The 14,161-nt window shown below is 41.7% G+C and overlaps 1 protein-coding gene across 2 annotated transcripts in view; it reads right to left on the bottom strand.

The window, feature by feature from the left end:
* Positions 1-432: 432 nt before the first annotated feature.
* Positions 433-14,161, bottom strand: part of TP53BP2 (tumor protein p53 binding protein 2) — a 51,060-nt gene continuing 37,331 nt past the window's right edge. Inside the window, exons 10-18 of one of the 2 annotated variants that reach the window (XM_088161131.1) lie at positions 13,381-13,509; positions 12,837-12,973; positions 11,608-12,097; positions 10,455-11,236; positions 8,596-8,733; positions 7,906-8,039; positions 7,020-7,186; positions 3,942-4,141; positions 433-1,236 (exon numbers count right to left, since the gene is read on the bottom strand). In XM_088161131.1, coding sequence (XP_088017257.1) covers positions 1,195-1,236; positions 3,942-4,141; positions 7,020-7,186; positions 7,906-8,039; positions 8,596-8,733; positions 10,455-11,236; positions 11,608-12,097; positions 12,837-12,973; positions 13,381-13,509 — 2,219 coding nt within the window. In that variant the 3' untranslated portion in view covers positions 433-1,194. Of the gene's footprint in view, positions 1,237-3,941; positions 4,142-7,019; positions 7,187-7,905; positions 8,040-8,595; positions 8,734-10,454; positions 11,237-11,607; positions 12,098-12,836; positions 12,977-13,380; positions 13,510-14,161 lie in introns of both variants that reach the window. The other variant, XM_014877433.2, reaches the window with a different exon arrangement.

Here is a 14,161-nt window from a genome sequence, read left to right as displayed (position 1 = left end):
ACTCTGTCCTCCTACAAACTATTTCTTTCAGAAAGCAGTAGGACTTAGCTAGTAGGAAAACATGAGCCTGCAGATGAGACACTTTCTAAATACCCTTAAGGAATTTTTTGCTCCTCTGTTGAATACTGTTCAGTATCAAATTATTGCCAAATAGAGAGATAGAAAGGATAGCTCTATAGGAAAGGCTTTATTTGGAAAATACTTGTATCGAAGTTGTTTTTTTTTTCCCTTAAGTATGTCCCTTAGCTTTTAAGGTTAACAATGTGCAGATTCAGCTCAATTTTAAATGCAGAGAAACTGCTTGAATGGATGGGGGAGGAGGGGTTCGGTTTAATACAGAAAGTAGCCAAAAGTTAGTGCAATGTAGAACAGGAGTGTGTCTTACTGTGTCTTATTTATCTCTAATAAAAAACACGATTAAAATACCCAGAGTTAAAGTTTAAGAGGAGACAAAAGTTTAATAGTGGAGTAAACAAGTGGAATAAAAACAAGTAAGTTGTCAAGGGCTACAGAAGGTTTCTACACTTAGTTTCCAAAGTACAAAATACAATAAATACAGGCTCTTTGTAAAAAGAGATATCTAAAACTACATTTCTGTTACAGCACATGAGATTTTGAATACACAGAATTTCTAAGATGCTACAGCTTTTTTAGAAGTTATTGCTTAATGGATTGGTCATGTGGTTGTCACTCTTCAGATGCACTTCAGTTCTTTTAGCTTCTTTTAACAAACATTCTGCTTCCAGCAATAAGTAGTTGGGTGCTGTGCACATACTTTAATTTCTCCCCTCTGGAAAAAGCCTCAGGATAAATTTGGACAAAGCCAAGTTGTCTGTTTCATGATGATTCCTTCACTGGCAAATTCAAAAGGTCCTTGTATTTAATGCAGAAAAAAAGCGAAACTCTTTTCCTGCCACTGTTGAAGAAATCCGGGTGGTACTTGAACATAATGGCTTGATTCGACCAAAGGCAGCAGAATTTCATTTGCTTGTAAGCATTATTTCATCCTGTACAATGCCCTCATCCATTTGCTAATGCATCAATCCTTCATTTGTTTTCAAAGCACATATTTCATAGCTTTCAAATTACATTGTCATTGAAATAAGTCTCATGATATTGGAACCAACAAAATGGACTTTTTTTTCTGTAAGTTATCCATGATTAGTACTTCAGGAATCTGGCTTCCGTACAATTTCACGCCAAACTTCTTTGTCTAGGTTTAATCCTCGGATACAGCTGAAGGTAAAACAGAAATAAGGTTTAAAATTTTAGTACTTTGAAAGGTTACTTTTTAAAAAGAAATAATAAAGGAACAAAAGACCCTTTTCTTTGGTGCTACAATTCTAAAGTAATCCATAGCAGCAAAAGTATGGTTATAAAAACACCCAGGGCACTGACAAATATGAATTTAGCAGTCTTAGGCGAGCTTAAAAATGTACCAACTGTGTCAGTACAAAAGGAAGGTATTGAACAGCCCATAATTGAGTACTTTCAGCTCTACCCAGACAGGAGGGCCAGGAACAGCACGTGGCTTTGTAAGTCAAGAGACTTGTGTGTCCAGAGAACTGTGGGATTGTTCCCTGTTTTCTAAGTGGGACCAGAGAGGTTTTAAGGTCTGGTTTGCTTTCTCTCACCTGCCAGCTTTCATGGCAGTATAGCTTTGGACAAGCTGGAAACACGTGTCCCCAGAAGGACCATGGAAGTGGAGGGGCTGTGCTTTGGAGGGTGGGTGTCAGTTCCATGAATGACCTTGCCCAGCAGGAAGCTGATCCCTGCCAGCCTGTGGCCCCTGGGCCGTGTGCTGCTCACACATCCTGGCCACGCACACAACTGGCAGGACACAGCTTGGGACAGCACAGCAGGGATGAGGTGCCTGTTCCCAAGAGTTCTGGGAAGCTGTTGGCTCCCACTTGGAAGGGCTGTGGAAGCAGCTGCTGTTCTGAAAAGCATGGCCACTGGCATATGAAAACAGGATACACTGCATACAGCTAGGAGAGATGAATCCTCTGTGCTCTAAATGACAATGCAATGTCTACATCACAGCTTTTCCCATCTAAAGCTCTCCTCAAAGCTCCCCTCTTCTCTCTTTAACCAGACTCTGGCTTTCTTCTTTTCTCAGTGACTAACACAAGACCAACAACTCCACCACAAGGTCTGTCTCAGCCTGCTGTGATTTCACTACTCTTGGAGATTCAGTCACAGTATCATAACACCTGACAGTGTTCAAAAGACTCCCTTTGACAGTATTATCTTATTAGCTTAGGGAGTCACTAAGAAGGGTAGAGCACTGATACAGGTAATTTAATCCTTGTTTTTATTCAGTACACCTGACTGCAAAGGGATAAAGCAACTATGATAAAAATAAGCATATTTAATCTACCAAATGTTTTCCTCTTTGGTGAACATCATAGACTAGAATTCAGCTGCTACACTAAGAGGCCAGTAATTGCTTTGGAGAATCACCACAGGATATTTCAGTGGCAGCACCAGAACAACTGAACAGACACAGGAGTGTCACAGTTAAATACTGTGTGGTTTTCCCCAAAGATTCTGTTAGGATTGTGTTGTGCTTACAAGGGTAAGTTTTGATCCTCAGTTCAAGCTGTGCTGCCTTGTACCTTTTTTTTTTTTAGAAGCACAGATGCTCCTTGTGTTCTTACACACCTGTGCTCAGGCTCAAAGCACAAGCACTACATGCACAATTCACCCTGGGGCAAGCAAAAATCAAAAAGCTGCCATTCTAACCTTACTGTGCAGGGCTGATGGCTGCTCTCAGTTTAGAAATATTTACTTTGGAGAGGAAAAAATTGAGCAGAAGTACTATGTTAAAGAGAATTTTACAGTAAGTGGTGTGTAGGCCTGACCTGGAAATGATACAGACATGAAAACTGATTTTGCTTTACATAGAGTCACTCTGAAAAATCCAACCAGTTTAAGAGTAAGGATTATCTGCATGAGGAAGGAGGTTCAGCCTCTTTCAAGCATCATACATCAATCAGCTAAAATTCAGAGTGGTTAATCTTGGAGAACCTCTTATCTCCAGCACCAGGGCAAGAAAAAAGCTTAATGGAATTTTTATATGTGCATCCATCTGCCATAGTTTTCTAGCAACTCAACTATGAGGAAAAATACAGAGACATAACTGAAAGTACCTTATTTGTACACAGTTGTTTTTAACAAAAGGCAATACAAAAGGTGATGAGAGAAGGAGAGGTCATTCATGTAAGGCCTCGGATATATGGTTAAATGTTACTTAAAAAGCACAGGAAAAAACAAAGATGTGCCTTTATTGAGCAATGTAATCCATTTCCCAACACTAAAGATAAACACTACAAAAATCTAGGTTATCTCCTTGGATCTAAAGGTGCCCTGTGTACACAGGGAACTCATGACTCTCTCTTCATGCAAGTTTCAGTTCTGAAGGCCCTTTGTGCCATACATCACTTTTTTGAATCAGGGAGAACTAGTTTTGTTCTCAAACAATCATAGAATATCCTGAGTTGGAAGGGACCCCCTGTGGAATCACTGAGTCCAACTCCTGGCCCTACACAAGACAGTCCCAAAATCAGCCCATGTGCCTGAGAACATGCTCAAGAAAATCTTATTCACATGTCATATTTGGATAAAAGGGATTTTTTTTTTCTTCTCAAAGATGGTGGGACAAGCTTGGTATGAGGGCCTACTCTGCATAGCAAGGAGGTGATACATGTTGTTCTTTTGTGCTCCCATTAATCTGTGTTAAGTACCTTAACCAGAGGGTGTTAACCCACTCTGCCAAGATATTCACCTCCCTAAATAAAGATGGAGAATGCCAACTCCTTCCTCTTGACTCTTAAAGGTGCACCTTGATGCAAGAGACCCACTGAGAACACAATGCTGTGCACACTCCACGTGCAGGGGTAGGATATTTGTGGCTCTGGGAGCAGCCAGGACTCACTCACCCCTAGCAGGTTCCGGGGCACGTAGCCCTCCTTGTCGTTGAGCCGTGCCCACCACCACTCGATCTCATCCTCATCCTCCCGGCGCAGGATTGTCATGCAGTCTCCTTCCTTCATGGACAGCTCGTCATCATTCTGAGCCTCATAATCCCACAGGCCATAAATCACTCCTTTGTTCATGATCCCCATCTTCTCCTGCACTCCTGCAACATTGAAAACACACAGCTGAGAAGAAAATGCATAAATAAAAAGGACAACAGGAAGGAAGACTCCTTTATTCTTACTGGAAAACAGTCCAGGAAAAAACCCCAAAACTCCTACCTACTTGGCACCTTATTGCCTACTCAGGGCTGGCCCTGGAAGAAGAGGCTTTGTGAAGTTACTTAGAGCAGACAGATTCCTTCCTTAAACATGTTAAAATGTTTAATGAGGAGAGCAGCACTGATTGATGAATAGCAATACTTGCTTGGATTGACCACCATTGTCATTTTGATGCTTGTGGTATCATTTGCCACCTGGGTCATTTTATTTCAGAACTTTAAAGCAAGCTGCATCTCAGTCCTTATGTGAGAGATTTACCTGCTACTTTGCATCTGCTTTTGGTTATCTCAGCAGTACTTAATTTCTAACATTATTTTTTTTTCTTGTTTTAAACACTGCCTTCAGAAACACAATTCTGTTAAAATATTTCTGGACCAAGGTGTTTTGGAGTACACACATACACCCTTGCAGGGTTATTCAGAACTTGCTCATTTTACAGCTGTAGCCAGAGATGAGACTCTCCTTTCTGTACACATTCCTCAGCCTCTAGGCAGAAAACTGGAAAAGGTATCTTAGTTTGTACACCAGTTGATTTTACCTTGGGTAATTATTTTAAAATGCTGAATTCTACTGTTTTGGGTTTTTTTTTTTTGTTTGGTTTTGGTATTTTCAGGAGCAGAGAGTACACTGCACACTGTATCACAAAACTTGTCCTTTCCCATCATGTACCTACATCTGCTAAAGGAAGCATCTGCTCAAATCAAGTTCTTTGTTCTGCACACCAGCTCAGCACCTAACATGGAATTACTTCCAATGCAGAATAAGCCCTGCACAGATAAACTCTTCCCTTGCTTTGCATTTGGTATAATTAGAGGTTTGGCCAAAACTGTGCTCTGCACCCACATGCAAGGAAAGATTGAGCACCGAGCATCAAAGCAGGCAAAGAAGATTCACAAAATGCATGTGGTGTCCTAAAGGGATGTTAACAGTCACACCAGGGTAGTGGGGAAAACAGACCCAGCACAGGCATTATATTTAAGAAAGTGAAAAATTTCCATATTTAACAGCATCAGACCTGTCATTTAATCAATGCAAAAGGATGACTGGTTTTATTTACACCTACCTGTTCCTCTTACTTGATATTGGACATCATGTACAACAAAAAAGATTAGGTAAATCATTAATTACACCAGGGTTTGATAATGAGTTTAGAGGGCCAGGTTTTAGTGCAGTTCTGAAAACAGATTCTGAGAACAAGTAGACATTCCCAAACTTCTTTTACAGAAGCAGTTTTAGGCAGGGAATAATTTCTTACAGTAACTACTGTAACCAAAACCAGTCTTAGCAGTAGGATTAATTTCTGATGGAACAATATGGAACTTTGAAACCACTGAAACTATCTCTTGATGTATTGGCTGTTCAGCTATCAATCTGGAAAAACAGGCAGTAGGCCAAAGCCTTATAGTCCTTTCAGGATCCATCAAAAAGTACCTCATAACACAAAATTATCTCAAATGCAACAACAAAAAGAGTATCAAGTGAAATCACCAGATGGCAGGTCATAAAAAACACCCACAAACAAAAAGAATGTATTTCTTCATGCTGTACATAAAGAGACCATGGACCTCCTTTCCACAGGATCTCGTGGGCAGTTTACCTGAATTTAAGACAGAAACCCCTCAAGAACTGTTTAACACAAATACCTTAGTATTTGTATCTCTTAATTAATATCTGAATTAAAACCAGTTTAAAATATTAGACAAGTATTATTTTTTCTCTAGTCCTACAATCTTCCTTGGGTATTTGGTGTTGATGACCTCCCTTGGAGTCTGGATACAAAATCAAATGGAATTTCGCTTAGCCTACAAATTTTGATGCCAGTTAAAAAGGCTTCCTCCCTTTATAGAGAAAACGATATATTTGGCACCAAAGACACAGTTTTCAAGCTTAGTGAGGACAGCTGGACAGACTGTTTTGAAATCTGCTGGCTGAGCAGCTTAGAGAAACTCAGCTCTCTTCTGCCACAAAAGCAGAAAGGCAGTTTTACAGCTTTTTCTGCTGTGTTACATTGCTGTTACTCTAACCTCTTGCAGAGAAATGACACACCAGATGGTAGGTGCCTAGGGGACATGAGCTACATACAAAACAGAGAAAAGTAATTGAAAACCTCATTACAAACAAAACATACAGTAAAGTAATGTAAAACCTCATTGACTAATACTCATCACACCCTAGGGGGAATTAATTTTCTCCATTCAAAGATTGTATTCAAATAGTAAGGCTACAGAGATACCATCTAAATTTAATATGGGATTTCTTTTTAAATGCAAATGAAGAAAAAAAAGTCAGGAAGGTAAAGTCAAATTCAGTGCTTACTGACATCCATCAGGCAGGAACTTGGCAATATCTTTTCTGGTTCTGAGGTGCACATTAGGAAATACTCCTCATTTCAAGACACCAGATAACTGCTATGAACTGCCTACTGACACATCCATACCTCTTTTGTTTTCACACAGAGGAAGTTTTTATGTGGCAAGATTCACCTAATTAGTGTATCTGTCAATGCCTCACTCAAGCTTTTAATGTAGGGAAACCTTTTATTACTCAGATCTCCTCCACAGGGTGAATATGACAAAGTTAATCTCGATGGAACTCATCCTGTGACAAGAAGCTGGTGGAAACCTCTCTTTCCAAGAGGAACCCGTGGCACAGGGACCTAATCCTGAGTGTGCACCTTACCCCTCCTCATGCACAGATGAGCAGAGAGGTGGCAGGGGAGCCCCTGGCACGGTGCAGGATTCAGGAATGGCACTCACTCACCATACAAGAACTGGGAGCACTGCGTGTAGCCTTCCTCCATCTCCTCGCACTTGTCGGCGGCCGTCTGCATGTCACTGTAGGTCATGGCAAAGACAGCTGCCCCCGACTCCACCAGGAACTTGCACACCTGCACGTTATTGCAGGATGCTGCACAGTGCAGAGGGGTCCTGCAAAGCAAGGGCAGAAGGATGGCACTTCACTCCCAGAGCCCTGGGAGCACACAGCATCCGTGCCTGCAGCACCTCAGCCATCAGCCCTGCCCTGCCCTGGGCTTCCCAGCACAGCACTAAGCCCAGCATAGCAAGAGCCATCACTTTCCACAGGTAACAGGAGCTACTGAGAGCTGCTTGAGCCCTAGAGCTGAGCTTCCATACAGATCTCCAGTTATTCTACCTTTCTGTAACTTATTAATATGCATTAAGGCACTAAAAATCAAAAAATTAATCAATATTAAAAACCCACTCAGCAATCTGACCTCATGCCTCTTACAATCTAGATAATTACTTCAAGATTTGACTTTGTGACAAGTGCATGTAATTGTGATAAGCCCTCAGGTTGAGGGAGCACAAGCATCTTTATTCAGTTTTAGGCCTGACACACTTCAATTATAGACAGAAACAACAGTAAAATCACTACCCCTTGCACCAGCCTTCCATAAATAATCTCCCTAGTTATTTGCAAAAAGGATTTGTAACACATTATCAGCTGCAAGCCTTGTTTGAAGGTTGTGGTTTTCCACTTTGTTTTGGTTTCAAGTTGGCTGATTATTGGACAAAGAACTGGGGAGAGTTTGCAGAGCTAGATACTGCCCAGAGCACACAGCAGCTCCCATGTCCTGACTCTTGTGGAGAACCATCCATAAGGAATCACTTAATGAACCCCTTACCATCCATCACTGTCTGCAGCATTCACGTTCACCCCAAACTGCACCAGGAACTTGACGATTTCCGTGTGCCCAGCACACACGGCGTTGTGCAGGGCAGTGATCCCTTCATCGTTGGGCATGCTAGGATCTTCCACCTGGCCAGCCAGAAAGGAACCAACCACATTCCAGTTAAACTCCTGAATAAACACCTCTTCTCATACAATAATTGCATTATTATTCTGAAATACAAATTTGTGATATGTTTCTAGGAAGGACATGAGCAAGAAGAATACAACCACTACCAATTTTGTACCATGACTCATAATTAAGCTTGCAGTCTCCTTTAACAGTGTGGTTCACTGTTAACTAACCAAAAGTACTTCTAACAAATTTCTGATATGTGTCTATTTAACTGTGAGCAAAGTTCACATGGATTTTGCCTATAAAATTATCTGATAACATGCCAGACAGGGGAATTAAACACTACATAAAAAATGAGAAAAAGGTGTCCTGCAAATTGATGGTCTTGATGCTAAAAATTCACTGTGGATTTAACGTACTTAAAATCAGCCTCCAAGTATGATCACTTAGAATCTGTTAGGATTTATCTCCTCAAGAACAGATCTAGGTTCTGCACTAGCCCAGAAAAGCTACAACTTCCCCATTTCAACCAGGATTGAAATTCTTTGTCTTACAAATTAGCATTTTTACCTCATAAATTATTCTCTGCACAAGGTCAAACTCCCCCTCCAAAGATGAATCCAGAAGCAATGCCAAGGGATTGAATTTCACTCTCATTCCATGGCCAATCCTTTCGGAGCCAGTCTTACGCAAGTTCGTCCTCTTCCCCTGGGAAAAGGTAACACAAGTTACAGGCACTGTTCTCCTGGAAAGCAGATAAATGCAAAACTGCTCATTTGGGAATAACAGCAGAAATTATCAACTAGAAAAGTGTTTAATAGGAAATTTTGGAAATTTATAGTATTTTTTACCAATTCCCAAACACATTATGAATATATTCGATTAAGCAGGTTATGAAGTATCTCTGCCTTTATCTTTCTTGTTGTTTGAACAATTTTACCATTAACTCTCACAGCTGTTAGACAAACCAAGCAGCACACTCCACAAAGTACACTACTTTAAGTGCTGATGTAAAATTCCTAACATTTTTTTTTTTAAGTACAGCAGAGATTATCAGGAGCAAACAGTGATGGAAAATGGTTTTGGAAAAACATAGAACCAAGTGTAGAATTGCTTTAGATGCTCCCATTGATACTGGAAACCGAGTATTTCTATAGCTGAGTTTGTGCCCATTCCTTTAGGGACCATGCTCCCATTAGCTCAGCGCTCACCCAGCTGCCTGGGCAGCAGCAATAAGACTATTCACGAGGGTATGTAAATTTCTGACAGATGTCCAGGCAAACATGAATAGAACTGACTCATTCTGCAAGAGCAAGTGTGGAGATAAGATATATAAGTAGAGATTCCCATGAAATACTCCTCTGCCTGTAGATTTGTAAGTAATACCAAAAGCAGAGGCTTTTCAAGATTGAGCCTGGCAGAACAACCCACAGATTTAAATATGAAATCAAGAAGATGGGCTGGTTTCTTCTCATCACTGCAGAATTATTACAAAACCAAGCAGAAATGGAGTTCTCACAATTCAGGAAATCCTACCATTCAGGTTTCCTTGTAAAAGGGAGCAAAAACAAAATCTTTAAAGCATGAACACACAAAATGTCTACTCCATGCACAAATTACAAGGTTAAGAAGCATATTTAAACCTTTTAACTCCTCTGCACTGAAGCGAGGAAAAAACCACTTTCATGTATCAGGTTATCAAAATTGTTATCAAATTTGTTATCTACTCTTGATAAGTTTTTAAATAAAGTCTTTCTGAGAAGCCAAAAACTCCAAGCACTTTTCTTCTACAACAGTGGGACAACATCATACAGCACACAAACTTGCAAAATAAAATGGCAAAAATGATGCCTCCTCCCAGCTCCAAGAGACCCTATTTTGATGCAACTTGAGAGTAGATTGGTGTTAAATCAGATTTCAAAGAAATTTGGGAAGCATTCAGTAGAAGGAGCACAAACAGCTGATATCTACAAATGAGTTTTTACAGCAAAAACTGAAGTCTGTTCCTCCATATTTTTCAAGCAAGGCACTTTCAGATAAACAAATGCAATCCAGGATTAAGAAAATTAGTCCCCAGCTCACATTAGCAATAGTGGGAAATGCTTGTAAAACCTGTATCTGTACCTCAAGGAAAAAAAAAAAAGAAAAAAAAAATCTGGGTGTAGGCAGATGATTGTTTTTACAGCTCTGTAGAGTTTTACTATTTGTGTATGTCATTAATTCTAGGGACAAGAGAGACTTTCCATTGCTGTTATGCAGCCTGGAGATAAGACCATCACAGAACTAGAACAGATGCCCACAAAGAGACTTCCAGACTATGTGGCTGCTCTCCCACATCTGCCTGAGCTCTGCATCACAATGCACAGGGTTTATGGCAGCACTTGAGATGATTTACTGACAGGCCACCCCAGTTGTAAGCTAATACTTACAGGAGGCAAGGAAAACTGTCCAGTAACTTCAGGAGGCCTCATACTGAATGAGTCCTCTCCCAAACTCTCTGGCTCTCCTGATGGATAGGGAGGTGGTGGGTAAGGAGGATATTCTTCCAGGTACACCTCCAGTGGCAGGGGAGCGTCTAGGTTTGGCTCCTCTGGTTTGGGCTGCGTGAGTTCATCACTGTCGGAAACAGCTTCAGGAACAGTGTCCAGAGGTGTGGGGGGAGGAGCAGCTTCGCTCTGCTCTGCTGCTGTGCTTTCTGTCTCCTCAGCAATAGCTGGTTCTGGCATGGAAGCAGCTGTTTCTTTTTCTGTTTCTGTGCTTAGATAAGGATTTGGGATTTCCACCGGGCTTTCGGGACTGGCAGCTGACGCCATCTGTTTGGAGGGATGCAGTGGAGCCGAGATGGTCTCCATTGCAGCCAGAGTGGTCCTCTGATACAACAGCTTCTGGATGTTGGGGCCATTAGGCCCCTCCGGCTCAGTAATGGAGCTGCGTTTCTTCAGCGGCCTGGGGGCATTGGACAGCTTCTTACGGAGCGCCTCCAGGTCGGCGTCGCTCTGGTTGCGGTAGGGGTTGGACAGGAAAGGCAGCAGCTTGGTGGGGCTCAGGGGACGGGGAATCCGCTCTGGCTCGTGGCTCTCGTGAGCTGAGGCCGCTGCTTCCACCTCGGGCTCTGGCCTGCCTGGCTTGCCCTGCAGGTTGGAGTAGATGTTCTCTGTCTGTGGCAGCTGATTCGGTAGCCCAGCTCCTGCCATCACGGGCTTGCCATACACTGTGGAGCAGTTCAGAGAGGGGTGGGGGGGGGGAAAAAAGTTTGAATATTCAACAAGACAACAACAACAACAAAGAGAGGTGAATCAGATTGTGTATTTTTATATAGGGCAAAGAAGCAGAATACAAAAAAATTGAACAGAACTAATCTCATAACCAGATCTACCATTAGTTATCTTGCAAACACAAGACACACATTCCACACTTCTTGTTAACGCTCTTACAGAGCATGGCAGATCCACCTAAAATTCTTACAGCTGCCCTCACCCACTTAGTTCCCCTGAAGAACAGCTTCATACCCACAGACCAGGTGGAAAGAACATCTGTCTGAGCTTTACCAGACAGAAGAGAGGGAGAGAGCCACATGCTTACCACTTGGGAAGTGAGGTCCTCTGGTCTGCGCCCTCGTCAAAGCACTCTGCACTGCCTGCTGGAAGTTCTTCCCAGCAGTCTGCTGTTGGGTGTACATGCTGTAAATGGAACTTGCAGCCACAGTCTGAGGCTTTCTAAATGGTGGCAGTGAAGACTCTTTGGATGGCTGAGGAGTAAAAGGTCTCACAGCTGCTGCTGGGGGACTCTCCTGCTTGGCAGAAGGAAGAATTTGATCCTGGCTGGAAGAACCACCTGCAGGAGGTACTGAAATTCTTTGCTGTATCTGCTGAGAAGGATGAGAAGGCTGCTGTGCCACTGGTTTTTGCTTGTTCCCCATGGTTGCAATAGCCAAAGGCAGCTTCTGCAGGTTTCCATCCAGCTTTGTATCAGCAGGTTGCAGGTGACTGGCTTGACCGAAGTAAGGCAAGTTTATCTGTTTTGGTTTAGTGGGGACAGGTGGTGGCACCTTGGTTACAGCTTTATTGGTTGTCTGAAAGACAAAAAAAATTCATTAAGATAAAACAGTAAAACGTGATTAGGAGTTCTGCTATGAAGGACCAAAGAGCCTCAAAGTATGACACAGTATCTTATGTCTACTACTGCTGTAATAAGGTCTACAACATCCTTGGAAACAAGAAGATACTGCTTGAAACATTTTGTCATCACTGATGTTTGTAAATACTTTGAGCCTACTCTCATTAGTTGTTTCTGTAACAGTTATGTTTAAAACAGGAGCAATGGCAGGGCACAGTAATTTCTCTAGAGATATCAGACACTCAGTTGGCAAGAAGTTGCTCTCCAACAAAGCAGTTGTCATCCCCACTTGTAGGCTTGTTCACCCCTCCCTGATCAAACTGTGCCGTCGTGTCAAAATTTAGGTGTGAAGTTTTGCTGCTATCAAACATCTGAAGGACACTGTTGCATTAAAGAGTGAAACAAGTGTGCAGATGATTTTGAAGAAAAAGCAAACAAACATGCAAATGCCTCTTTGTATCTTCGGAGGAAAAATACACAGTGGTACAAGAGATACAGCCATAGATTCTCACCATACTGACTGCAGAGAATGATTTGGAGTCACCAATTGCCATTAAAAGCCCAAGAGACTCTTTCTCAGAAGCAGTCATTTAAAAGCTGACCTCAATACTTTTCAGAGCTTTCTGCCAGTCACACTAGAAGAGCTGTGGTAAGCCCTGGCAGAGGGAAGGCAGCAGCCTGGGTTCCCTGCATACCTGTGCTTCCCGCAGGAGATCCTCACTGCTCTGGTTCTTCCTCAGTGTGCCCAGCCCAGCAGACTGATCCACGGAGTCAAACATGGAGAACGGACGCACCTTCTTCTCCTTGTCTCGTAAAAAAGTTTCTCCTTCAGCTGCTGTTGAAGAGAGATGAGATAACTTTCAAAAGGGGTGGTGCAATTGCAGGGGTGAGATTCCTGCTCCGTGCAGTATTGACCACAGGGCATGCAGGGGATGCTTTCTGCATCCATCCCACCTCTGCACTAAGGGCCCCTGCACCTGCCAAATGCTCCATTATGCAAACTCAACAGGGACATGTAAGGAGGAACTAGGATCTACTTTACCACCTGAAGCGAGTTGTGGGTTTGGTTTCTTTCTTTTAAAAACCCTGCAACACCATAGCAAAGCAATGGCAACGTTCTTTGATTCTTTTTTTGTGCTTTCAAGTGAACTCTCAATTATTTACTGACACATTTAGAAGAGAGGTATCATCAACTAGATTCTCCAAATTTTAAGATTAGCCAAGTACACAAAAACATACCTTGTCCTTCACTTGTCACAATTCCTTTTCCTGAAGTCAAGGCTGATCCTTGATTAACGTGATTGTCTGTATTTGAACTACTCCAGTCAGGGGCAGATGGGGAAGGTTTTGCATTGGGGACCACAGAACCTAGGAGAGAATAAGTGGAACAGATTAAGCTCAAATAGGAGTTTTTATTGACTTACTACAAATAGGGGTTTTTTTTCTGTAAGGGTCAGGTCTAGCCAATGTAAAAGTATCACATAGAGGTTAACTGTAATAAAACCTATCATTAGAGCTTTTCACTTGTTTGTTTTAAAAAGAGAATGTAAATGCAGTTCAAGAACAACTACTAAAAGCAGCAGCAAAACTTGGTCATAGCATACACCTGCACTTAAAGCATTCAAAAAAGAAACTTCTCTAGATTGGCTTATTTCCAGTTAGTAGGAAACTTTCCTTGAGTATCTGTGCCAAGTTAAAAGTGATACAATAATTTTAAGTATAAAAAAGATACACAGTGCAAAGAAAAACATGATGCTTTAAAGCACAGACAGACCCTGCCAGGGATATTCAAAACAGGAGAAAATTCATCTGTGTGTTTTATGTGCATATAGGGTCTACATTAAAGATGATCTTGACATTCACTGGAGTAGACATCCAGATCTGCAAAAACCACTGAGAAAATGCTTGCAATATCCTATTAAGTATTTCACCAAATTCTCTCTACTAAATTCTAAATAACCTAAGTAATGTTAAATTCAAAAAGTAATAATAAGGATCAGCAGAAAGTTTCATTCTGACA

This window comes from Sturnus vulgaris, chromosome 3, assembly GCF_052056855.1.
Source record: "Sturnus vulgaris isolate bStuVul1 chromosome 3, bStuVul1.hap1, whole genome shotgun sequence".
Lineage (NCBI taxonomy): Eukaryota > Metazoa > Chordata > Aves > Passeriformes > Sturnidae > Sturnus > Sturnus vulgaris.
The sequence above is the reverse complement of the archived record's forward strand: the minus strand, read 5'-3'. Positions and strand labels throughout refer to the sequence as shown.